A 26,145-nucleotide genomic window follows, 5' to 3' on the forward strand; every position below is an offset into this window, starting at 1 on the left:
AAATCGTTGGGTTTTTTTTTTTTTTTTGCGATTTGAATTCGTTTGGATAGTCTCCCGGATTATTACAGCTAGTGTTTATAACGTTATAATAACGGTGGAATACAGGTGAATAGTAAAATGACACACGCCGGTTCAAGTCCATGGAGCTGAACTCCCCTCCCTCCCCTTCCTTCGACCTCCCCTGCCCCTCTTTTACCCCCCACCCATCCTTTCCAAACTAAAGCAGGTGGCAACGCCGGACGTGGAGAAGCGCATCGAGGAGTACAAGCGGGAGAACCCGGGCATGTTCAGCTGGGAGATCCGGGACAAGCTGCTGAAGGACGGGGTGTGCGACAGAAGCACGGTTCCCTCAGGTGAGGCCTCATCCGGTAAGCCACATCTTTATTTGTTTCTCCTCATTTCCGGGCGGAAAGTGCACTTTGACTTTTTTTTTTTTTTTTTTTTTTGGGCGTCCAAGCACGTTTTTTTTTTTTTTTCGTTTCCTTCAGACGCCAGTTAGCGCTAATCTGACCTTCATAGAGGGAGAACATCCCAGGAGATTAGCCTGAGGTGGTCTTCTCTGTTCTTCTCTTTCATGTAACTTTTTTTTTTTATGCTTTTTTTTTTTTTTCCTTTTTTAAAATTTTGCTTTCAAATGTATTCTAGGATTCCTATCTGGGGTTTTTTTAAGGGGGCTAATCACCCATTTACCTTTTTGTTGCCATTAGTGAGCTCCATCAGCCGCGTTTTGAGGGCCCGATTTGGCAAAAAAGATGACGAGGATGACTGTGATAAGAAGGATGAAGACGGAGAAAAGAAAACAAAGCATAGCATCGATGGCATCCTCGGTGATAAATGTAAGTGAGCAGCGGAAGTCTGGCCCTGTGAGTGTCTCTGTCGCTCAGCTGTTCATGTCTAGTGGATGATGGGGGTGGTGGTGGTGGGGTGGGGGGGCAGATTCCGACCATCATCACCCCTGATTGCAGATGCCCCCCCAAACCCCCCACCCCCCCCCAAAACCCGCTTCCTCTTCCCCGGGGAGGGGAGGGGGTCCCCGCGTCCCAGAGTTTCCCCCAGCAGTTGTTTCATTCACTCAATTATTTATGAGCGGCCCTGGCAAGACAGGCTCTTTAACCGCGCTGAATTAACCTGCGTGGCGAATCCCGCAACCCGACCCCCCCCCCCACACACCCCCCGCATACACACCTAACGACCCCGCCGAGGAGGAGAACGGCCCGCGTCCGCCGCCGTCGTATTTGACCCGCTTGTTGAAACGCTGTTCATTATTACTATTATTATTATTATTATTATTATTATTATTACTGTGAATTATTTGCGCTATATATTAGGGCGCAGGTATTTCCGGTCAGCACGCGTTTCGATTTTTTTAAGGAAATCCTCAATTTTATAGCAATATATACAGTTTTAATCATGAAAATAATAGCAACGATGATCAGAACAACAATAACGGCATTATATATTTAATAGTATGATAGAAATATTCTAATGATATAACTACATACATTATATACAAATATCATAATTGCATATAACATTATGACTGAATAGTTATGATAAAAATTGAGGCGATAAGAATAATTATCATCATAATCATAGAAATATAATTTATAATAATATGTTGGCTAAATAATAGTGGAACTTAATATTTGAGAATAATGATGGTGTAGATTATGATAATAATACGATATAAAAATAATACAATAATTAATATACAATAATCATATATTCTAATAAATAATAATAATTTGGCAGTTGTAATAATAGCACCAATAATACACTCGTGTAGCAATTAGAGCGATGCCATTTGATTTATTTTAATCGATCTTTATTTCTGAACGGACATTTTTTTTTATCCACGCTGATCAAATTATATGGAAATTAATTTTCGCCTGGAAAAAAAAAAATAAAAGCACACTAACGCTTTTCAAACAAAATAATAAAAATCCTTGACAGCGACCCCCCCCCCCCCTAAAAAAGAAAAGATCGGACAAAGGGCAGGGGGCGGACGGTGGATATTTTCACGGCGGGATCCACGTCCGCGGCGTGGAGACGCTCCCCCGGAAAGTGAACCCGCTGAGCATGTGGACCCCCGCCCGCTTCCACTCCTTATTGTGTGTATGTGTGTGTGTTTGCATGTGTGTGTGTGTGTGCACGCAACAGCTCCTGTGCGTAAAACTGGAACCGTCCATTAACCAATCAATCGTTATCGATCGATTATCGCTCCGGCGGTTTGGACGCAGATTAAACGGAGCCTTTTATTTCTTCTCACCGTGACCCTCCCTCCCGTTATCCCCCCCGTTATCCCCCCAAACCGACCCCCCCCCGACGGAAATTTCACATGATCCCCCCCACTACCCCGGATTGTAATTTTTTTTTTATTCATCCGTGCGCTGGTTCGGTTCCGTCGGGGATTAATCCAGGCTCTAATCCTAATCTGGATTCATCGCATGTCTTGAATAAAATGCCCGGCATTTTTTTTCTAATTTTATTCTGCAAAAAAATTAAACGAAGGTTAAATCAACCGAAATGTCAGCTTTTTATTTATATTTTTAAATCTCATTTTCCCCTTTTGCTCGAGTGATCCACGTTTATTTCTTATTCCTGTAATTGAGTATATCCGGGATTTATGCAGATTCGTCCCGATGCTCGTTCTCGACGGTCCTTTTTTAAAATTTATATTTATTGAATTTATTATTATTATTTGTGTACGCACCGGTCAGAGGAGGGCGATTCGGCGGCGGCCGCAAGCGGCGTTCACCGCCGGCGCGTCGGCCCAGGACCACCGCGGCGCGTCGGTGCAATCAAACGGATGCCAGCTGGGATTATTTAGGAGTGTGTGTGTGTGTGTGTGTGTGTGTGTGTGTGTGTGTGTGTGTGTGTGTGTGTCCTGGGGCCGTCAGCTTCCGGTTTATTCGTCTCAGTGTAACTTGTCATCCGCGAGTTTGGCGCGCAAAATCGTCGAGATGATTTCCGGTTTTGCGCAAGGAAAGAGGAAAAAAAACGGTTGCAAAAATGCAAAATGGAAATAAAATAAACTTAAGTATTAAAAAATAATAGAGAGGAGGGTAGGGAGGTGGGAGTGGGGAGGGGGCGCACCGGCACGCCTTGCAGCGCACGGTAATATAACGTAGCCGTATTGCGGGTCTAAAGCCGCGCTGAATGGGAAGGACGGCGGAATGAAGCGGGAGACACTTCAAACAAATCCATCTGGAACAGTGCGGGGGGGTCGTGCGGGTGATGGGGAGGGGGATTCACTGGAAGTGCCGGCAAGTTATTTAGCTATTAATAACGTTTTTTCCCCGGGCATTGAGAGTCACTCCGTCTGCACTCTCTCGCAGCTTTTCGGCGGTGCTGGAAATTGAGGGAGACCCAAATGTTGGGCAGAGATAACGCGAACCCGGTCCCGCGCCCGCGCCCGCGCCGCGCGTCCCCGCGCTAAACCGGGATTAACCTCCCCCCCGCACCCCGCACCCCACCCCCACCCCGCGGTCCCCGCAGCCACCCCAGCCGCGGCCCGCCGGAATTTACACCGGCGCACCGCTCACCGGCCGGGGGTCCGTAGCGTAATAATCATCATAATAATAATAAAAAAAAAAAAAAAAAAAAGATAATAATTCTCGGGATTAAATATCGAAACTCAAAAATAATTCATTTTGTCTGCACAGATTTATAGATTATTTTCGCAGGCTGGCCGAAAACCCACTCTGCACACACTCGTCATATTGTGCAGGGACCCCCGCCCCTCCTTCCACCACCACCACACACACACACACACACACACACACACACACAAATCAAATGATTTCCGAGCGTCCTGCTGCCTGTCACTTCCGGCCTGCACTCTTGACTGTGTTAATGTGGTGTGACATGCTGCGGTGTGTGCGTGTGTGTGTGTGTGTGTGTGTGTTCCTTGGAAAGGCTTAGTGAGAATAATCGAACGTGACCGGTCCGGTTAGATAGCCGTGATAGCCCGCCTCTCCCCCCACGCCATTCTCCCGGTCCGGTTCGGCCAGACGGTCCAAAAAGAAAAAGTGATTTGTAGTTTCTGTTTCGTCTTCTGCGGCGCATGCGCACTGAAACAAAGCCTCGGCCGTTCTCCATTTTGCAGAACCTCCCTGATCCGGTTCCGGTCGCTTTTCCTAATAGATTAAAGATTTTAATGACCGGATATCGGGCGTGTAAAAGATGCGTGGATTTTTTTTTTCTACATTTTTTATTATGCTATGGAAGCTGCTGGTAGGACTTCCAGCCCCCCCTCTCCCACTCCCACTCCCGGTGACATCTCGCGTCAGGGGCTTTTGAAAGTGAAGTGGGCTTAGACCCACTCCACGCCGCCGCCCCATTCGGATCACGGCGCGATTTGCGGGCGCAAACACCGGGATCCCGCCTGACAGTCTCACCTCTGCGGGCCGCCTACTCACTAAAGAGGCGCTTACCTTCAGGGCCCCGCAACTTCCGGTTCTTGCCACCCGCTTCCGGCTTCTTGCGGGAAATCCGCAAGAAGGAAGACGCGGGGATTTCTGGCTCATTTGTAAAGACGTTTTTTTTTTTGTTTGTTTTAATCCGTTCATTCTCAATAACTTGAGGTAGTAGCATTTCAAGATTATCGCCCCCCTTATGAAAAAAATCTCGCATTAAAATATCGCGATATAAAGCTGTAAACCCGTCGTTCCCCCCACAAACTCCTATACTCTCATTTCCGGCATCGTATCTATCATTGTGATTGTAAATGCACGAGCAAAGGAAGTTGATGAGATGTTCTGCCCCCCCCCCCACACACACACACAAACACTCACACACTGATATTTAATTATAGCCCATCATTGAATTGAATGCGTCTGGTTGGGGGTCTCCGGCGAAGGCGCTGCCCTCCGGGTTTCCTGTTGGAAGGGTCGCGGGGGGGGGCTTCCTATTCCGCGACCCCCCCCCCAATATGGACACTATTTCTTTGCTTAAGTCTCTCCCCCCCCCCCCCAGAAACATACACACACACATATCTATACACAGACACACACGTCCCGCATTGACGTCACCAGGTAGTGGCGTCATCGGATTTAAATCCCGTCGTTTAATTAGTGACGTCATTTAGTCCGCTATTCACGGTAAATATGTATTTATATTTCCAAGTGTATATATATATTTATAAAGACATGTTTTTTTTAATTCTAAAATGATAATATATATAATATATATATATATATATATATATATATATATAATGATGATATATATATTAATATATAGGTATATATATTTATGTTTGTGTATATGTATATATATATGCCCATATATATATGTATATTATATGTACATATAGAGTACATATTGATAGATAAAACACACACACATGCGCTAATCAAGAGATACATATGTCTTGTGTGATTTTTGTGTAATTTCAAGTATCATGTATGATATCAAGGAGTGTATTTATTTTGATAAATATGTATATATATAGAAATACATATATATTCTCTTTATATATAAAATATTTTACGGATAATATGAATCATTTCTTCCCGGGAGCTTTGAAGCGTTTCAAAATATTAGTCTCATATTCAGAGAAATCTTGTTCACTGCTACGAGATTTTGAGATTATAAATTAAATGTATGAAATTATTATTATTATTATCATAATTATTATGATTACATTACTGTTATTATAGTATTATTATATTGTAAACCTTTACTGACTTGGTTTCCCATGTTAGCACCTCCGCTGGAGGCCTCTTCCTCCCCCCGCTCCTGCCCATCACCTCCTTCCCCGGCGCTAAATTGCACCGTTTTGTTCGCAGTGTTGTTTAATTGGCTGGAAGGGGAAGCAGAATGAGGCTGACAGGAATCAGCTGTCTCCCGATTCCCCCGTGAGCCTAACTCGGAAGTCGTGACCCCCCCCCTCCCCCCGCTCCCCATCTATTCCCGCCGCTCGAACCGGCTGCTTGAACCCGTCACATCCCATCAGGCTGTTCAAACACACCGCGGGCATCGGTGGGAAACAGTAGGCGGCTGATCCTGGGGCAGCCAATAAGGCCTTTTCGGGTCAGATGGTGGAGGAGGAGGAGGAGATGCTGGGGTCGGTGGGGGGGGGGAGGGGGGTCGCATAGGGTTTGCTCCATGTTGTTGTCGAAGCTTTTATTTCTAAGCTGCCTTTTTTTTTTTTTTTTTTTTTTACCTCCCCTGCTATTTCATCAATTACGGCCTGCCGCGGCCTACGGTGGCCTGCAGCCTCCCTTTAACTGGGTATGAAATGAATTAGAGCGGACGTCTTATTAAAGACGTTTTTAGTTTGGATAAAGAGGGAGAGGGAGAGAGAGAGAGAGAGAGAAGAAGAGAAAGGGAACATTTAAAGGTCCGACAGCGGATTAATGGCTGGCAGCCAAACGCCGCCGCTTCCCGCTGCCTGCTAACAGGTGTCAGACTGCATGGTGGAAAAAAAAAAAAAACCTATTTATTTATATATTTATATATAATTTTTTTTTTCTCAAATAACATCTGTCAGTTCAGCCAGTTATTTTCTCCTGATCTTGAATTTTTTTAATTGTCTCCCTTTCTCGTTTTTTTTTTTTTTTTTTTTTTTTTTAAAGCCCACATTCTCCTTTTTTTTTTTTCTTAGGATCCTTTTCTTTTTTCCCCTCCTTACACCGCTTCAAAAAGAGAGAGAGCGAGAGAGAGAGAGAGAGCTGTGTGATGTCTGACAGGCCGCTCTCACCATTGTTGGATGAACAGCCACTAGAAAGGGACCAGAGAAAGAAAAGGGAGGAGAAAAGGCCTTTTCTGTTATTTCCCGTCCCGGGACTTGCTGCATGGGCCATTCAGGCGAGTTGATGAACTCCTCCAAAAAGTTTATTAAGGGGCGGAAAACAATGAGCGCCAGGGCCTGTGGGTGCCGGGCAGACAGTTTATAAACCGGCCGCCATTGTGCCCGAAAGGCAGATGCATGAATACTTTTGAATGGGGGCCGTCAAAGTGACACGATAAGGCTGGACAGCGGCGGCTGGAGAGGGAGCGCGGGGCTCTTCTGCCGCCGCTCAGATCTCCGCTCCTGCTGCATTAATGTACATCTGCAAAGGAAGGAGGAGGGTGGCTGGAGCAGGAGGAGGAGGAGGAGGAGGGTGGTGGTGGTGGAGGGGGCGCAGTTTGTCATAGCCACGCTGATTTTCCCTTGGGCTTTACTGTGTGCATGAAGAAGAAGAAGAAGAAGAAGAAGAAGAAGAAAAAGTTTAAAGTAGGTATATGTGTGTGTTTGGGCGAGGGGACACTTTGGTGGAGAATCCCCCCGCTGTAATTATAAAGTGGAATCAGAGCAGCTGGAAGCAGAAGGTCCCCGCGAATCATCTTGAAAGCAGATGGTTTAATGTGCTGCATAATATTTTTCTTATTACTACTTTTTGCAATATTTGTCCGCTGGTGTGTGTGTGTGTGTGTGTGTGTGTGTGTGTGGAAATAACTGTTATGCGAGCAGTTGCTGCATGTGTCTGTGCATTTCAAATGGAGAAGAAGAAGCAGAGGGAGGAAGGGGGGGGGGCTAAAGCTTCTCATGTCAATTACCCGGCGAAAAGGAGACAGAAATCTGTTGTGTGTTTTAGCGGGCCGATGCGGATCCACTGTTGATATATTTCTGAATGGGCCGCGCTGGTTACGCGCAGCCAAGGAGATACATTATTCCCCTCCTTTTCAGGCAAACAATGGAGTGTCAGTCTTTATCCCGCTCCTCTCCTCCGCCCCCCTCCCTCCCCGGCTCTCCCTATAGTCCTCCTCGGCTCTGGCTCCGCGCCTCGCAACATCAGAGGGAGTCCAGTGATTTGTGACCCCAGCAACCCACGCTTAATCTCGCTAAAGAGGAGGAGGGAGGGAAAGGAGGGGGGGGGGGGGAAAGGGGGGTCCGGTTCGCGGCTTGGCGGGCCCCCAAATAGACCAAGCCCGCTCTGGCAGGTGTCAACATTAGCAAACAATTGGCCCCCGGTCCCTCGCTCCGGACCCCAGAGCGACACTGAACCCCGAAACTATTCGAGGCACTGAAAAGGAGCCACATAATAGGGAATGTGGAAGGGAGGAGGAGGAGGAGGGGGGTGGGGGGTGGAAGGAGGGTGGATGGCGAGGAGGGGGACGGGGGGGACGAGGGAGAGATTACACTCTCAGACAGCTATTAGCAGGGATGAGGCTTCTTCTTCTTCTCCTCCTTTTAGACAAACAACAAAAAAAGCAGAAGGCGATCAATATTGCGTTAGTTTACCAAGTGGAGTCATTACTGAGGCTTTGCAGCGTCTATTCTCTGCTCCATTGTCTTTCTCCACTCCTCACAACATCTGTGGGCCGTATTGGCAATCCAATTTGGTCTGGGGGGGGTTTTCGGCAGCGTGCGGCGGCGCGGGGAGGGTATTTCTTCTGTCTCCCCGTCTGTGTTAGCCGCGGGTTTACTCGCGGCGGCGGCCGGCCCGTTGGCAGACTTGTCGTGGTAACGAAGCCTGATTGCTGGGTATTAACGGCGAGGCCGACGACACTCGGGTTGAAGGAGCGCCGCTCGGCCTCCCGGGACTGCAGTTCCTCATCTTCATTAGACGGCGGTGTCTTCCTGTTGTGAGTGGAGGAAGTGATTGTGGGTGGGGGGGTGCCGGGTTGACACGGCGACAGCGGCGGGTCCCTGACAGGAAGGCTGAGGCTCTGAAAGGGCCATTTATTTACCTCTCGGCGCTGATTCTTCGCCCCGAGACAATTGCTCTCCGCGGGGGCAGATTAGCCGCGGAGGCGCTAATGGAAAAACCTATAGCCGTTGTCATCGGAGAGAAAATCTCATTTAATTGCTTCGAAGTGTCCTGGCTGATTTCCTCCAGGAAAAGGAGGGAAGAAAAAAAAAAAAAGGCAGAGCGGTCGACCTCCAGTGATGGCCGATTAAAAAAAACAAAAAACAACCTCCCGCCGTCACGACATCACTTTAACGCCCCAAACAAACCCCAATTAGCCCACCCGTGACCCCCGCCGCCGTTAGCAACCGCCAGGAACAATGTCAACAGGCAGTAAAACCAGAGCGTTCACGTCGAGGCTAAAGACGGGCGCCGTGGCACAAAGGACGACTTCTTGTACCTGAGGTCGCCACGGGAGACGGCGTGCAGTTTCACGCCCCTCGTGGGTCGGCGTGCGGTGCGGTTGCGGGGTTTCCAGGGGAGAGGGGTGGCGTTCGCCGGAACACGGCAGCGAGGACGACCCAGAATTCCGGAGCGGCGTACGCATGGTCCCGTGGCCTAATCTGGCAGATTAAGATTTTCGGAACCGCTGGAGGAAGATAGCGTTGCAATCTGTGGATTTGCTCGGCGCCACTGCCTGTGGCGATCCTGGGTGGACTGAGCCGGCGTGGTGACCCCTCAGGTGACCCCTCTTTGGCGTCCTTGTGCCGTGACTCAGAGTCCGTCTCCCTCCCTCCCCTGTGCTAACTTTGCCGGCCGGGGTTGTCAAACTCCTGACAGCTAGTGCTGAGCGCGGGGCCCGCCATCCTGCGGTTGCTATGGCAGCACAGGCCGAAGAGAGAGAGGGAGAGAGAGGGAGAGAAGAAAAGCATTTCTGGCTAATTTTATTACAAGACAGGAATAGCCCCCATAATGTGCAGCAATAATCGTGTTTGGCGGCGGCGCGGCCGTGGCGAGCGTGAGCGCTGACCGCGGCCCGCCGGCTTGGAAACGGCCATTAGCCCCTCGCTCCATTAGCCCCTCGCTCCGCGGGCCCAGAACATTCCCCATTTTCTGCTCTTGATCTGCTGCGCTCTCAAATACTCATTTGTTTTAATTGTGCAGCCCCCCCCCCGCCCGCCGCCGCCGCCGCCGCCGCCCTGCCCGTCCGCAAAGACAATAAACATGTTCCCCAAGTGTTGCAAATCAGAAATGTGCCCCCCCAACCCTTCTCTTCCTCTCCCTGAAAATGGGAAAGCGGTAGTCCGAGCAGCCGGGGTGGGGCTCTGTACCCCCCCCACCCCCGGCCAGCGGTTTGTTTACTTCCTGCGTTTGACAAATGGCCGCCCTCCTCTTCAGGTGATTCCACATTCTAGTTAGAGAAGGTCGTCAAAGGGCCGCTTCCACAATCCCTCATTTCACTGCTAATTTAAAAAAAAAAGTGGCGGTGGTGGTGGGGGTGGGGGGGGGCGTCTTAATCCTTTTTTTCCTTTTTTTGCCCTCTCTTCTTAAAGTTTTTCTCGTCCTCCATCGCTCTCCTTTTTTTTTTTTTTCCTCCCTTCCCAGCGTCCTCCATCGCACAAACTTTTCAGCAATATTTGCTCGCCCGGCCCTGTCCAGAAAATTAGAAAGCCTCCCCGGGGCTGGTGGGGGGGGGGGGACGGGTCCGCGGTGCATTCCTGCAGCGCGGCCGGTAATCTCCGCCTGGCTTTGTCGAGAAAATGATTTGTTCCTCCAGGAGACCTCGGCTCATAGCCTTGAGACGTTACTGTTTGATTTCCTGCGTAGGTTTTTTTTTTTTTTTTTCAGAGCTTTTTGCTGGGGGACCGCGGCTCCGGCTCCAGTGCCATTTGGCAGGGACCCCGAAGGCTCCTCTCTTTCTCCCTCCCTCTCTTCTTTCCCTCCGCTCTCCGGTGCTCTCTGTTAATTTCATTACTTTCACTGTGACCTCAATTAGCGGCGGCCAGGAGTCAGGAGGGCGGCGCTCGGCGCGGGGTTTCCTGACGGGGTTCGCGTCTCCGGGCCCTCTGACGTTCTCCGGCGGCTCCGGGAGGTTCTTTGTTCTCCGAGAGGACGGGGAGAAGGGACGGGCCGAGTCGGTCCCATGTCGGAGTAGGAGTGGAAGATGGCGGGGGACGATGCGGGGGAGTCAATATGTCAGTGTTTGCGGACGCCCCGCCGCGCTGCACAGGCCTGTCAGGGCCCCTATTCACGCTCGGATGCCCCCCGAGGAGCCCGCTTTTTTGGGCTGAAAGGGCCGGGAGGCCCCGTGGACGCCCCATCGGCGGCGGTGAGCGCGCACGCTCTCTCACGGACGCGCCGCGCCTCCACGCCGCTGACAAACGCCATAAAGGAGGCTCCTCTCCCTTCTCCTGTCCCCTCCCTCCTCCAGCACACTGAAAAAAGGGGGCTAATTGTTTGTTGTGAGTGCCAAAGATTACGCCGCCTTTCTTCCTCCCCTCGCCTTTTTTTTTTTCCTCCTCCTCGCCGACCGCACCCGCCCCTCCCCACCTCCGCTCCTCAAAGAATGCGATCCTGTGCGAGAGACAGGAGAAAGAAAAGTTTGGGAATTTTACTCTGTGGAATGTGGATGTGATGGAGCGAGTGTTAGCGTTAGCGCCGGCGCCGCCTGGGCCGCTGCCGCTCGGCCTCCTCCTCCTGTCAACCTTCAGCGGCGGCATGAAGGAAGCGCGCCCTTCTCAACGCCACTATCCGACAATCCAGAAAGCCTCTGGTGAAACCCCCCCCCGGCTAATTTACTCCTGGGGAGGATGACAATCCCGCCTGAGTGACGCCTGTCCGTAAAGGTGAACAAGGCACCTTCCTGATTTTATTTTTAACGTATTTTTTCAAAATTATAATATCGTGTATGAGTCCGGATTCAATTCCAGCTTAAATGTCAAATCACAGCCGAGATGGGGGTCACGTAAATCCATGGTTGGTGTGTGTGTGTGTGTGAGTGAGTGTGTGTGTTGGCGCACCCCCAAACGCACAGCTAAGTTGATTTTTTTGTTGTTGTTGTTGTTGGTTTTATTCCTCTGAATACTTTAATCTAATAGACGCATTCATTCCGGCGCAGCGCTCACTCCCAGAGTTTTGTTTTTGTTTGAGGGAGATAACCACGGGAGGGGATTATTCATAGAGAATTTGTCTGCGCACCGCCTCGGTTATCGCTGCGGTCTATCTTGTATTCACATAAGGTTCCTATCTGCGATACATCCCTGGGTAAATGCCTTGAATCACATGCCTCCTTTAAGTTGGCAACCCCTTCGGGATGAGCAGGCAGGGATGCTGCTCCATCCTCGCAAAAATGCAAATCGGGAAGTTGTTAGCTATTTGATGTTGCTTGAACGACCCCCCCCCCCACCCCTCCTCCTCTCCTCGTCCTCCACCTCCTCCTCCTCCCTTCAACACCCCGCCCCCGAAACATCCCTCCGCTCCAGTGTTGGTGGTTGAATCGCTCGCCGTCCTGGGGACAGGCAGGGGCTGTTTATATGCAGGCCCCGAGCGGCGGAGACAGCGCCGAGACAGATGCATGTCAGAGATAGCAGATCCCCATCGCAGGCAGATGCCTCTTATCGCCGGCCCGCTTGCATAATTAGGCCCTTTTGATATTCACCCCCCCCCCGCCGCCGCCGCCGCCGCCACCTCCAACCGACTGACAAAAAAGTATAATTGCGGCATCAGCCACCACAAAAGGTGGGCACAAAATAAACAAGTCAACATAAATAGGGAGAAAAGACGCGGTGTTATTTTTGTCCTGTGGGAAAAGCGGGGGGCGGCGGAGGGAAGAAGGGGGGGCGCACAGTAAATCTGCTGTCAGTCACAGTCAACTGGTGTGACTCGGAGCTGGGAGGCTGGTCCTGTGAATGCCTGCAAAACACCGAGCGCCGGGCCCGATTGTAATTATGCTGGAACTAATATGCTTTTCAAAATGAGCCATTATGAGCTAATGCTGCACTGCCAAAGCCCCGTCTGTTTTTGCCCCCCCCCCCCCCCCCCCCCCCCTCCTTGCAGCCTTGGAGAGTTTGCAAAGGTGCGGCTGACGCGGAGGCCGCCGCTCGCAGGTGATAAATCGTGTTGCGGGCGGGAAGGGAAGGGGAGTCGTGCCGCGCTCCGATCGGGCATCGGACGGTAATCTCAGATCCGCCGCAGTCCGGCTAGAATTCGTATTCCCTTCGTTCCGTCGCCGCCATCTTTGCTCGTCGAGGCCCCTTTCCGTCGCGTGATTGGCTAACCTAGGGTGAAGGTGGAGGCCTTGAGGTGAGAGGTGTGAGAGTGGAGGTGTGGGGGTGGAAGGGGGGTGATGAGGATCCCATCTGGCGCTTGAGGAGTCTGTCTGAGGGGTCAGCAGGATAGCGGGGGGTGGGGGGGGACTATGAAGTCGCTCCGAGAGTCGATTGAGTACCAGAGCTCTGCCGTAAATCCCAGGTGCGGCCGGAGCTGTGAAGGTGACAAGCGCATCTCCTCAAATTCGTGGAGTTTGTGCGACGAAAGCCGAGAGGAGGACAAGTCCTGGATCGCGGATCTTCTCCTGATGGATCCAGCCCAGTAAATCCAGGCCAGAAAGTCCACGAAGGTCCACCTTTGTGGGCGTGCCTGTCAGCAATGGCCCCCGCTGGATGGCTAATAATCAGATTGTGTTAGGTGGTTTGTCGATAATCCCGCCGAACGTGGGCCGCCGCGCCTGGACCGAACTGAGAAGTTGTAACGGCCCAGCAGGTTTGTGAATCGGCCCATTGAAGCCTCCACGTGCCGTTTGCTCCGCCTCCCCCCCTTCCTCATTACAGGCCGGGCCCTTGACCCCGGGCCCTCGGCTCATGTACACAGACAGATGAGTGTTAATGGAGAGCAAGCTTTTGTGTGTGTGTGTGTGTCTGTGTCTGTGTGTGGGTGGGGGGGTTATTAGCCGGCGAGCTGAAGGTGGCGCCGGGGGGGGGGGGGCGGTGGCAGGTCCGCGTCCGCCGGGGGAAGCTCAAACAAAGGCTGAGAAAAAGGAAAATAATTTGAGGAGGACTCCAGTGTCCTCCCCTGAGTATGTGTGTGTCTCACACACACTCGCACACAAACACACACACCCACCTCCGTAGGACACCAGGGTGACTTTGGAAAGTGATCCGCCGACCGGCGGGCCGGTCTCGAGTGTGGTCACGGCGAGTTACCGTGCGCGCATCCTCATGGAAAAACCAACAATGGGATGTGCGGCGTGTGGACATACTCAACTTTGTATGTTCAAGGGTGTTCTCCGGCCCGCGGCCCCCCGAATCAATCTTTATTAAAAACGGATAAGACGGAGGAATTGATTTAATGAATGCGGCCTCATGTCCTGCGGCCACATGTAATCCTCCGAGAATCATCGAGCGCCGGCTCAGGGGGACAAAAAAAAAAAAAAAAAAGCCGTCTCGTCGCCGCCTCGCGGAGTGGCCCGTAATGACGGCCTCCATATAATCCCATAATTCCTTGTTTAATTAAACTCCGGCGCTGGCCCGGAGACCCCCGTCGGCTCCGGTGTTCCTTTGTCCCGACTGTTGTTATTTGGAGGGCCGCGTCGGAGCGCCCCTTTGTCCGGCCGTCCAGGTGAGCGCTGACGGCGTTCGAACGGCGAAGGGCCTCCCGTCAGACGGCGAAACCTCCCTTCCTCCTCCTCCTCCTCGTCCCCGTCCTCCTCCCCTCCTCCCCGGTATCTTTTCTTCTCCCTCTCCCACACTCTCTGGACCGCGGCGTGATGCAATCCAACCGGGCCCCCGAGCAACGCTGGCACATCACGCTGCCTTGTCAGCGCCTCAATGAGGGGAAATTATGAAAATACGAATTTTGTGACACGGAATGAAAAGGGCCGTGCAGCCTGAATAGACGTGCAGAGGAGGTGAAAATGATGCAATTTTCTAAATTCAGTTATAATGGTAATGCGCGGCGGTAATGCGTATTTGCTGTCAGAAATGTCCCTGTCGGGCCGGATTGTGCAGCTTTGTGCCGTATCTGTGTTCCTCGAGCGAGAGCGGCGCGGCGCTCCCCCCACCCGCCCCCCCCACGAGTGCCTAAAAAGTCCTGTGAAATGTGCCGCCATTCATCTCGTGACAGCGGACGGGGGGGACGTATGCGACAGAACGGCGACGGCGGCGGCGCCTCGGGCCAAACGGCGGAGTTGAAGCAAGGTGGCCGCCACAGATTAACCCCTCCACCCCGTAGCCCCTCCGCCCCGTCCCCCAGCCCACTCTCCCTCTCACAGGGGCGCGAGGACCCCCTCGTACGTGAAATAAATATCCTCAGATTAAGGTCGCGTCGTCCCGGCCGCGCGCGCGCGCGGCGGCCCGGCCTCGCCGCTGATGTCATTTCCTGCAAACGGTTTGTTCGTCCGCCGATCACTCAGGCGTCCCCTCTCTGTCTCTCTTTCGCTCTCCGCCCCCGCAGGTAGCCGCACCGACGACGGCTCGGACGTGGACTCGGAGCCGGACCTGCCGCTGAAGAGGAAGCAGAGGCGCAGCCGCACCACCTTCACCGCCGAGCAGCTGGAGGAGCTGGAGAAGGCCTTCGAGAGGACGCACTACCCCGACATCTACACCCGGGAGGAGCTCGCCCAGAGGACGAAGCTCACCGAGGCCAGAGTGCAGGTCAGACGCGCCTCCGTCCCGATCCCCTTTCGGCACCCGGCCGTCGTTGACCCAGCTCCACGCCAAACGGCGAGGAGGAGGCCCAGCGTCGCTCTTTTCAAACCATCTTTTTTGTCCTTTTATAAAACCAATCTGCCGACGCACCCGGAACTGAAAGTGAACGGCTAGTCTGTTTGCCGTGGTTACAGGATGCAGCCATTGGGTTGCGTTTCATCCGTGTTGGCGTGTCAGAGACGCACGTCCTCTGCGCTGTCTATCAACCGCCATGTGTGTGTTTTTGAGTGTGTGTGTGTGTGTGTGTGTGAGTACAATCCAGACACTCATTAGTTCCAGGTCTTGAGTGTGTGTCCCTACAGGTGGGTTCCCGTGTTTTGCTGGGAGAGGAGGGTTAAATTCCCAGTGCTTGGGTTTGGCGACGGAAGCGTCGATCTCAGCATTGGATGTAGCAGAACGCGGGCCGTAGAACCCGATATGTAGAACCTTGAAGAACCTGCTCGGCGGCGTCGACGCACAGGAGGGGCTTTCGGTCTTCGGCGCCCCATGTGAACAGCGAGGGAGGAAAACATGGCGGATCATCTCTCCTCCGCCTCGGCGTGCAGTCCATGTAACGCCAGCTCCTGTAGAACTACTTCAGGGAGTTGGACTGGAAGCCCCTCAAGAACAGCTGGTCCACCCCGCCGCGCCTCCAGCCAATCAGGAGCCGGCCGGGGGGGTCAGCGAGGGCCGCTCCTTTTCCTAACCGGCCAGATCCAAGAGAAAGGTGCAGGGAGATATTTCCCACCGCGCTCGTGGAGGAGTTGACACGCGGGTCATTACTTTTAATGTTTTGGTAATTTGACAGGGACGCCCCCCCCCCCCTCCTCTATCGCCCCCTCCCTCACACCTCGGCGCAGCTCTGGTGACGCGCAGCTGTATGTCAGAGTGAAGCCAAATATGTACAGTAGAGTTATAGCGGCAGCTGTTCTTCCACAGACTTCCAGAAGGAGGAGGTGGCGGTGGTGATGGGGGGGGGGGGGGGTCGGAGGAGAAAGTGAGTGTGTGTGTGTTTTTTGGGGAGGGGGGGGCACATTCCTGATGGATTTCTCATTCCGGCCTTTGGCCAGGATCTCATCCCATCACTTTCAAGCTCGCCGCTGCTTGTAAAAACCTCCACATATCACACAGGGGTTCTCATCCTCTCCGGGGACCCCGTGCCCCGACAACAACATTAATCAATCAGCCGCTGGATGGAAAAAAAAAAGAAAGGGTTCTCGGAGGGGGGCGGGCCCCTCGGACCCCTCGGACCCCCCTCCTCACATCACCACCACCGGCCCTCGCCCCCTCTCCTCTTACCATGGTCTCCCTCTGAACCCCTGAAACTCCTCACCGCATGTGAAGTGTTCATCACAGGACAAACATGCAATCGGGGTAACTGATTCCACACATGTCTTTGTCCATCTTCAGCCCCCCACCTCCTGCCCCCGGTCCATCTTCACCCCCCACACACACCCCCACACCCCGCTCCAGACGTCTGATGGTTTAAAGCCCCACTCAAGCAGACGTTTGGCCGATGGATGTTTGTTTAGCATGTGTTTAAAAGCATCTGCAGGGCACAAGGTCTGTTTTGGGGGCCGATAACTTTAAAAATCGAGGGGTGGAGGGTTGAGGAGGTCCCCTAAAATAGAGGTGCAAGACAACCATCCCCTTCTTGTACCCCTCTTGTCGAGGCTACTTATCATGTTTGTGTTCTTAGGTGTTGTTTGAACATTAACCTGGTGAGCTAGCAAATCTGTCTTGCACCCCCCGTTGACCCCCACCCCTGTGTGTGTGTGTGTGTGTGTGTGTGTGTGTGTGTGTGTTTGTGTGTGTTCGTGATGGGCGGAAGGGATCTTAACCCTCTCATTGGAAACCCCCAGCTGAGACGTTCAGTTGAAATGGTTTAAGTTGAGGCGAGAGGTTGGGAATGTCAAGAACGGCGCTCCATGGAGAAAGTGTAGGGGACACACACACACCCTTTCTGAAAGTGTGTGTCGTGATTATTCTAATGAACGATCCACATCGGGGAATCAAACATGGGCTGAAACATGGTGGCAAGTGCAGCTGCTGTTAACCCTTCATGGATCCGTCAGCGGCGGAGTTAGCATCTCCTGCTGCACATCACATCTGAATATTAGCTGGCCTTTTGCTCCTAAATGATAGCCCTAAATGATGTCATGTGAAAAGCTGAGGAATTTGCGTCGTGGCTGTAAGTGGTTAATGCTGTTTTCCTCGTAATCTAATTCTGGGAGGCTTTGAACGTCTGAAAAAAGTTCAACTCAAACTTAATTTCCCTGAGAAGGTTGCATTGAAGGAGTTGGGGGGTGGCAATACAAATAATGCCCCATGTCGGGTGTATGTGTGTGTGTGTGTGTGTGTGTGTGTGTCTGTGTGTGTGCGTTGCATCTGCATCATAGCTTTAGCATGTACACACACAGATAATCCCAGAGTGGGTGTTGAGGGTGTTTTAACCAACGACGGGGAAGTCCGGGATCACCGCTCGGCCGGCGCCGGGAAAACTTAGTAATGAACTAATGGCCGTGCGGCGAAGAATGCTTTTAAAACACCAACTGGATGGCGTGCATGTGTCTTCTATTTGCTCTGTGAAGCGTCCGGCAGCTGGACTCTCACATAGGTGCTCGGGCGCTCCATCATGGGGCAGGAGAGCTGAGCCTTTGGCCCGCCGGCAGAGCTCCTCCGGCACAGCTGCAATGACGCATCTTCCAGATGGCGCCCGGAGAGTGATCTGTGTTCAGGGCTGAGAAAGGAACATCAGGCGAGGAGGGGGCCGTGGCCAAGGGGGGGGGGGGGTTAGTCCATATTTTAACCCGTAAAGAAGCGGTGTCCTGCTCTGCTAGTTTAACGTTTGCCCCTAAAGGTGGCGATAATGTGAAAAATGGCGTTCCTGCAGGAGCGCTAAAACAGCGGCGGTGCGCAGGGTGGGCCGCCCCGAGCCCGGACCCCGCTGTAAATCCAAGCGGCGTCGGCAGCCTCCGGCTTCCCCCGACCCAAACTCCCCGCCTCATAAACGCCGCATCAACCCCTCGGCCCGCCACTCGGAGACCTCTCCGCCATCCATCTTTATCAGCCGCCGGCTCTTTCAGCGAAGTGGCGGGCCCCCTTCGCCACCAGCCGCCCGGCAGCGGGTTTTTAACATCCCCGCTGACAAATTGCGGGACGCGATGCGTATCTCTCCTTACGATTGGTTCCAGACCGTCTCGGCGGGAGGGCGCGCTGCCAGCCCGCCGTCACCGCCTCCTCCTCTTGGCGTCCAGTGACCCGGCCTCTCTGAGCTACTGGGGGAGTAAATAACCTCCGAGGAGGCCCGGTCGGGGGGGGGGGGAGGGCCCGTAAATCAACCCCTCAGATGAAGCCCGTCACGTACCCGCCGATCGGGATGAAGTTTTTAAGAGAGGGACTCCCGGGTCCTGGCTGAGGCCCCGGCAGCCCAGCACGCCGCCCGCCGCCGGCTGGCTTCGCCGCGTCCATCACATAGATCCTCTTTCACCGCCAATAAACGTGCAGCGCGTTGCCTTGGTACCGATGGGAATCTAATAAGGTATAAGCGTTGCTTTTTACGAAGCGTGCAAATCAATTTGGTTGAAAAAAAAAAAAAAAAAGAATCTGGGGCTTGCGGCGGGTGGCGCGGCAACGCTCGGGGTCGGACAGAGAAGGGGGCGGGGGCCGCGGGTGTGGAATGTCCACGTGGTCCGGCGCCACCGCCGTAAACGCAAACCGTAAGCGGCGGCGGTGGCGGCGGCGACCAAAACCCAACAGGCAGCCATATTCCCGCCAGTGCGGGGGTTTACGTCTCATAAAGGCACAAATAGGATTTATGTAGATTGTCGGGGAGAAATTGTTGCAATGCGTCCGCGCGAATGTTCTAACACTCCCTTATTATTAGAATTTAAATGACTTTGGTACAGTGCTTCTGTACTCCTGATACTTATCGAGCTAATCCCGCTCTCCTCTCAAATTCACACTCCTAGCTACTTTAATTAGCATAGTGCCAGTCTGGAAGGCAAGCGAGTGAGGGAGGTGGGGGGGGGTAAAGAAGATTGGGAGGGGGAGGAAGAGGCGAGGGGGGGGGGTATTGCGTGGTATGAAACAGAGGAGCATTTGTGTGTTGAGGCTGGTTGCATCACCCCTCCGTGTTCCCGTGGATGTGAAGTCAGCAGCACATTTTGTTTTGTCATTATCTCGGCTTCGGGTTATTCATCTACCCAATGTTGCAAATTGGCTGCGGAGAGGCGTCTCACACACACACACACACACACACACATACACACCCACACCGGGTTCTTCTCTGCCTTTCTGACGGAATGATTCATAGGGGATTGACTGAGCAGGGGATTCTGAAACACAGAGTGATCGGATTTAAGACGGCGGCGGCGGCAGTAGCCGCTGCGGGCGCGTACAGTTTGGCCCTATCTGCGATCAGCCTCGATTTGAAAACAAACACATAAGAAAAGAAACGACAAAACGCCGCGCAATTGCCAGGAATCGATTTTTGGCAGTGAATGGAGAAGCTTAAGGCCGTGGCGAAAAGATGGCTGCCGTACTTGAACCAGGGGCTCGCAACCCGGCTAGCCGTTCGCCTTTCCGGAGCCTCGTCTGCCTCCTCAGCCTCGAATTTCATTTGTTTGACAGCCAGAGCCGAGCCCGACGCCCAGAAAACACCGGATAGCCGACGTCCGCCTCTCCAGTCCTGAAATCTCCTCCGCGCGGGGAACGTGGCGCCGTTCTAGGTTCTAGAAACCCTCTTAGGCCGTGAAAGCGAGAACCCACAGACGGCGGCAGGCGGGCTGCGGAGAATTAGGCCGGATTGTGGAGAGCGGAGGAGAGAACCTGGTCCAAGGTGACTTTGTGATCAGGTTCCAGCGCGCAGCCTCAAATCCTCAGCTCCAGGCGCTGGGTTAGAGTGTGTGTGTGTGTGTGTGTGCGCGCACTAGCCGTTTATCCTGCTCTGTGCTGAGAGCTGGACATTTGCAGGGAGGAGAGCCTCCACCGGTGACAGTCCTTCCCTCTCCTCCCATTCCAACCAGCAGGGGGTTGGTGCTCCTGTCAGCTAACCCCCCCTTAAAGAAACGACAAAATCACCCCCCCCAACCAAAGAAACTTCTTTCTTGCTAACTTTTCTGGAAGTTTGACTGGCTCAGAAACCCCAAAGACAACAGGTGAATTAAAACAGGGGTGGGGGGGGGGCCTTCGGCCATGTTTTGTGTCGGCCATGATGGAACACCATCTCCAAAAGGGGCGGCGGCGGCGGAGGAGGCGAGGGGGGGTGGAGTGAAGATAAAAGAGTGCTGGGGTGAGTGGATGAGGTCGGAGGTGAAGTGGCATCTCGGGATGGGGTGATGGGGAGTGTGTGTGTGGAAGGAAGGGTGTGTGTATATGTGAGTGTGTGTGTGTGTGTGAGCAGGCAGCTGTTTGTCTGGCCCAGTGGGAGCCGGGCTCAGGCGACTGGAACACGGTCCACTACATCCCAATGGGGGAAACTTCACTGGAGCCACATTTGTTTTGGAAAGTGGCTTTCAGATGTGGTGGGGGGGCGTTGGCGGCGGCGGCGGCGGCGGCGGAAGCGGGCGGCGCAAGCATCGCCGCTGGTTTTCTCCCCGCATGTTGCCCGGCGTCCTCCTCCGTGGCCGGGGCAGAAACGGGCGAGGCGGGGCGGTGTTGCACGAGGGGAAGGGGGGGGGGGGGGGGGTAAGATTGAGATCTCCATCGCGCCCGAGATCCCTTGTAGGCCGAATAGCAGTTTACGTGTTTGTGTGTACAGGAGGAAAAAAAAAAAAAAAAAAAAAAAAAAGAGGCGGCAGCCCCTGAGGAGCGGCGAGGACGTGGACGGTGTAAGTCCCCTGGAAAAGTGTCCCCCCTCTTTTTAAGAGCTGTTTAAAAGGGACGCCCCCTCTTTGTGCCCAGTGTTCTCCCGGGCGTATGGAGAGGCCTTTGTCCCCCTCTTTCATGTGCGCTCACAATGGCCCCGGCCGCTCGGAGCACAACGGTAGATGAACTGCGCTGACAGTGTATTAAAGTCTGATGAATGGCCCGAGCGAGGCATAGATCAATGTCCTTCAACCCCAGGCACACACTGGAGCCGCGGCCTTGTCTGGCGTAAATGGAGCAGGTTGCCGGCTCTTTTCAAGCGGCCCCCGATTATATTCGTGTTTTGTTGAGGCAGAAGCCTTTTTAAAATGTGTAAATCTTTAGCGCTTCAAAAGAGGGGGGACCCCACCGCCCCCACCGCCCCCCCCCCCCCTTCCCCCCTTTTTCTTCTCCATTCAGGGCCTTTACATTGTGCGTCTGCTTGTTTGGTGCTGCTCACTTTTTGGAGCGCGCTCGTTCTCCGGCCCCATGTCAGAACATTTTCTCCTCCGGACGTCAAAAAAAAAAAAAAAAAAAAAAAAAATCAGTGTGCGAAAGACGGGACGAGGGGAAAAAAGGGGGGGGGGGATACCTTTGACCTCTGGGTGACTTCTCCCCTCTGAAGAGAGCTTTAGGGCTCCCTGTTTACACAGATCTGGGCTTCAGCCACTTAAGAACGACAGGACCGGAGCGCTGAGCCTCGGACGCCGCTCCCACGGGGGGTTACCCGCCCCGGCGTTCACCGGCGTTCACCGGCGTTCACCGGCGTTCACCGCGCTGGCGGTCAGATTGATCACGGCTGGAGCCGCCTTGCTTCTGTCTCAACTTCTTCTCCCTCCTCCCCTGCAAGGTGTGGTTCAGCAACCGGCGGGCACGGTGGCGCAAGCAGGCCGGGGCCAATCAACTCGCCGCCTTCAACCACCTGCTCCCCGGAGGATTCCCGCCCACGGGGATGCCGACCCTGCCCACGTACCAGCTGCCCGAGTCCAGCTACCCCAGCACCACGTTATCGCAGGGTGAGACTCCTACATACGTAAAAACCCGACCTGCGCCCGTCTGATCGGGGACGCCCCCCGTGACGAGGCAGAATTACAGATGCGACAGGAAGGTGTGGAGGCGACTCACCTGCATGTGTGTGTGTGTGTGTGTGTGTGTGTGTGTGTTCAGAGGGCAGCAGCACGTTGCACCGGCCGCAGCCCCTGCCGCCGTCCTCCATGCACCAGGGCGGCCTGAGCGCCGACAGCGGCTCCGCCTACGGCCTCTCGTCCAACCGCCACGGCTTCTCCAGCTACTCCGACACCTTCATGAGCCCCTCGGCGTCCGGGAACCACATGAACCCCGTCGGGAACGGGCTTTCCCCGCAGGTCAGTCCGGGCTATTCGCCCCCCCTGAACTCCTGGCGCTATTTTTAGCGCCAACTCGCCGTTAAAAGCCCCCCCCCCCCCCTCGGCGCCCTGCACCTCCTCCTCGCCTTGGTAAGAATATGTAATTGTATCTGAGTGAAATTAAAATTCAGAAAAGGCATGTTCAGCAAAATAACCGCCAGTGTGGGCTTTTATGTTTGCCTTCCAAAGCCCGGGATTTATTTCAGCTACTCTAAATTGGTACATTTGTAAAACAATTGGATTATCATCAACAAATTAAAATTCATCTTGATAGCGGCGCCCGCACTCGAGCTGCTCCGAACGGCGGTTCGACTTCCCTGGGACATCTAAATCCTGCACGGCGCGGTGAGAACCCGTGCAGATGAAATAATTAGCTAAAGCTTATAAATGTAGACCCGTAATCTTCTCCACGTAATTGTCTGCAACTGGAAGACTCCAGTGTTTTATGCGATTCATTTTTTCTCCTTCTTCTTCTTCTTCTTCTTCTACTCATCTCTGTGCGGTTTACGGGTGCCGTCTTTGGCGAAGATCTCCCTCCGTGAACCGCGTCCGACCTCGGCGGCGTTCTCACACTTCCCGCCGTTTTTAAACGTGCACAGCGGAAATGCAGAGCGTATGTGTGTGTGTGTGTGTGTGTGTGCGCGCAGGTGTAGAGGAAGGAGGTGGAGGAACAAGCAGGTTGGAACCAGGGAAGGAAAAAGGGAAAGACGCAGGGCTGATAGAAATATACGGAAGGAGAAGGACGGAGAACGGAGAGGATCGGGAAGGAGTTCACGTGGTAGACGTGCTGGAGATAAAGTCCCACTGAGATGTTTTGGACTTGGATAGAGGACCTGGGTAGAAGGATGCTGAGGTTGCAGGAGATCCAGAGGAAAACCAGGGAGGAGGTTTATGGATGGAGGAAAGTGAGTCGGTGATGGTGAGATGGAGGCAGGTGATTGGCTGTGGAGGCTCCTTAGAAAGGAGAGGCCGATAGCGCGGGTCGGCCGCCAGCGCGAGGTTTAAATTCTGGGATTCCTCCCGCCGACCCCTCCGACCCCTCCGGACCCCTCCCCTTAATGGCCGCCCCTCCGGAAGGCGGCGTCTTTCAGCGTAAAATGATTTGTGTTGATGCAAATCGTGTGTACGCAGTGAATTACACACAATTACCCGTCGACGCTGGCCGGTCCTGCCCACCCTCACCGACAAGATGTGGCTAACAGGCAGAAAACAAGATTGAAATGGTGTGTAAAGAGTTGAAAATGAATTTCAATGCCGCATTTGTCCACAATTACCCCGTCGTTCACATGTGTTTTATTGGGAGTTTTTCTCTCTCTCTTTTTTTTTTTTTTTTTCCCTTCAAATATTTCTCAAAGCAGATTGGAAACATTCTTGGTATTACCCTTCTTTTTTTTTCTCAAAGAAGAAAGAATTAAGGATTTCGTGACAAAAAGGAGATTTTCTCTCCTGCTGGAGCGACGGAGGATAACATGGAGGCTCACAGCGTGTTTGATTGTTAATCGCGGCGCCGGGGCTTTAACGGCTAATGCTCCCGCTGCAAACCTGCAGAAGAAACACCAGGAACACCCAGCCGTTTTTTCATTAATGGCTCTCTCTAATACTGGCATGGGGTGCGCGGCGCCCCCCCCCCCCCCCACAACTCACCCACCTCCTCCTCCCACTCCTCCTCTTCACAGGAATTCAAGAATGTGTTGGGATATTAAACATTTCCTGTCATAGCGAGGATTAGGACGGGAGCCTTTGGGCAACGGCGCAGCCTGGATTTCCAGTATTCAATTACTCTGTCAAGCGGTCTGATGAAAGTAGTTTTAAGGAGCCACCTGAAAAGCACCGCCACCGCCCGTGGTCCGTGCAGGTTTTTTTTTTTTTCCTGTGGACGAATCGTTTGAAGCTCGAGATTTGTTTTACTGACTCGTGAGTCATGATTCCAAATGGTGTTTGTCGAGGACAAAAGCTTTGGGAGGAGCAAAAGCTATCTTCTTCTTACTCATTTTCTCCCCTTACCTCCCTGCTATGAGCTGTGAAGGAAGAATCAGAAGAGTGGCCCTCCCCGCCCACAAAACGAGCGACTCACTCAGTTACTCAATGAGCGAATCACTCCGGAGCTCACAGCGGCCCTCCCTACTCGCAAAATGAATGACTCCATTGATAACTACAGGAACGAATCCTTCGATAGCTCAAAGCAGCCCTCCCCGCGAACGACTCACTTGGTAAATCGACAAACGAATCGCTCAGTACCTCATAGCGGCCTTCTCCGCCCACAAAAATGAACGACTCACTCGGTAAATGAACAAACGAATCGCTCAGTACCTCACGGCAGCCGTCCTCGGCCACAAAAACGAACGACTCACTCGGAAAATCAACGTTCGAATCGTTCAGTCGCTCAGAATATTCCTCCCCGCTCACAAATCGAACGACTCCCTCGTTAACTCAACGAACGACTCACTCATTAGCTCAAATTGGAAGCCCTGCTCGGAAAAAAGGTCACTGCCGCGGTGACTCGAATGACTCAAAACCCGGTTCTCATTGGCGAGCGACTCCTACAAGCTTGAGTCTGTAAAAAGAATCCAGTTTCCCGTTACTATTTCCTGTTATCCGTGAATCCGAGTCCCCCCCCCCCCCGGCCGCTGAACCGGGGTTTACATTGTTCTGGCCTGGTTTCGGTTAAACTGCCCGGTCAGCCCCACCCCTCGGCCGTCACCCCGCCTGATTTACACCAGGTTTTTTTTTTTTCTCCCTGTTCTATCCCCCTGTTCCGCACAAAGAGGTACGCCCGTCCGAGTGGAAATTAGAATTCGATTTTATAAGTTCCAGGCGGCGTCTGCTCGCGGGAGATATGCCTGCGCGGAGCTATTTCTGCGAGCGTCTGGCGCCGGTGGCCTCGGCCCGCCGAGCGAGATTGACAGAAAACTCTGTGATTCCCAGTAAATGGGCTGCGGCGGCGAGGTGCCAGGGCTGTAATGGAATCCCGCGGCTCTCGGCGGCCCCGACAGGAGCCCACGTCCGTCCCAATCCCATAACCTACCCCGACAGCACGCGTTTTCCCATTACGGGTGGAGGAGAAGCCATCCGCCCGGGAAACGGCCGCCGTCGACTGCGAACGGCGGAGGCGGGGCGGGCGGCGTGGAGGAGCGGGGGCGTGCATGGCTGGGCGCATCCTATGAAAGCAGGAGTGATATTTTGTTGTTTCATTCGGGGGCACAGTGGGTGTCGGTGAGGCAGGTATTTACCATTTTCTCCCCACTGAACGCGACCTTGTCCTCGCCCATTTTGGTTCCGGGAACCCGACCAGAAGTTGGCGGCGTCCAACAACCAGAGCCTCTGAGTGGCGTTCACAGACGCTCCTGAAGAGGAGCTCCTGGTGGCTGCGTGATGGGGACCCCTGCTGGGAGAGGGGAGAAGACCCAGGCGGCTGGGGAGGGGGGGGGGGCTCAGCAGGCCCAGGATGCGGTAGCTGCAGGATGCAGAAGGTCACGGGTGCTACAGGTCCGGGGAAGAAGTAGATCCAGCAGCAGGTTCAGGGTGCACAAGGTGTGGAGCTGTTGCGGTAGATCCTGGACGCGGCGGATCCAAGACATGGTGGGTCCAGGACTCGGCAAGTCCGGGTCTCAC

At 53.4% G+C, this 26,145-nt stretch overlaps 1 protein-coding gene across 1 annotated transcript in view; it reads left to right on the plus strand.

Moving 5' to 3' along the window:
• pax7a (paired box 7a) overlaps positions 1-26,145 on the plus strand; it is a 38,000-nt gene that overhangs the window by 2,833 nt on the left and 9,022 nt on the right. Inside the window, 5 exon segments of the mRNA XM_086149623.1 lie at positions 224-353; positions 708-836; positions 15,069-15,268; positions 21,999-22,164; positions 22,316-22,512. Coding sequence (XP_086005749.1) covers positions 224-353; positions 708-836; positions 15,069-15,268; positions 21,999-22,164; positions 22,316-22,512 — 822 coding nt within the window.

This window comes from Fistularia commersonii, chromosome 7, assembly GCF_037954325.1.
Source record: "Fistularia commersonii isolate RoL2024-O1a breed Wild chromosome 7, RoL_Fcom_v1.0, whole genome shotgun sequence".
NCBI lineage: Eukaryota > Metazoa > Chordata > Actinopteri > Syngnathiformes > Fistulariidae > Fistularia > Fistularia commersonii.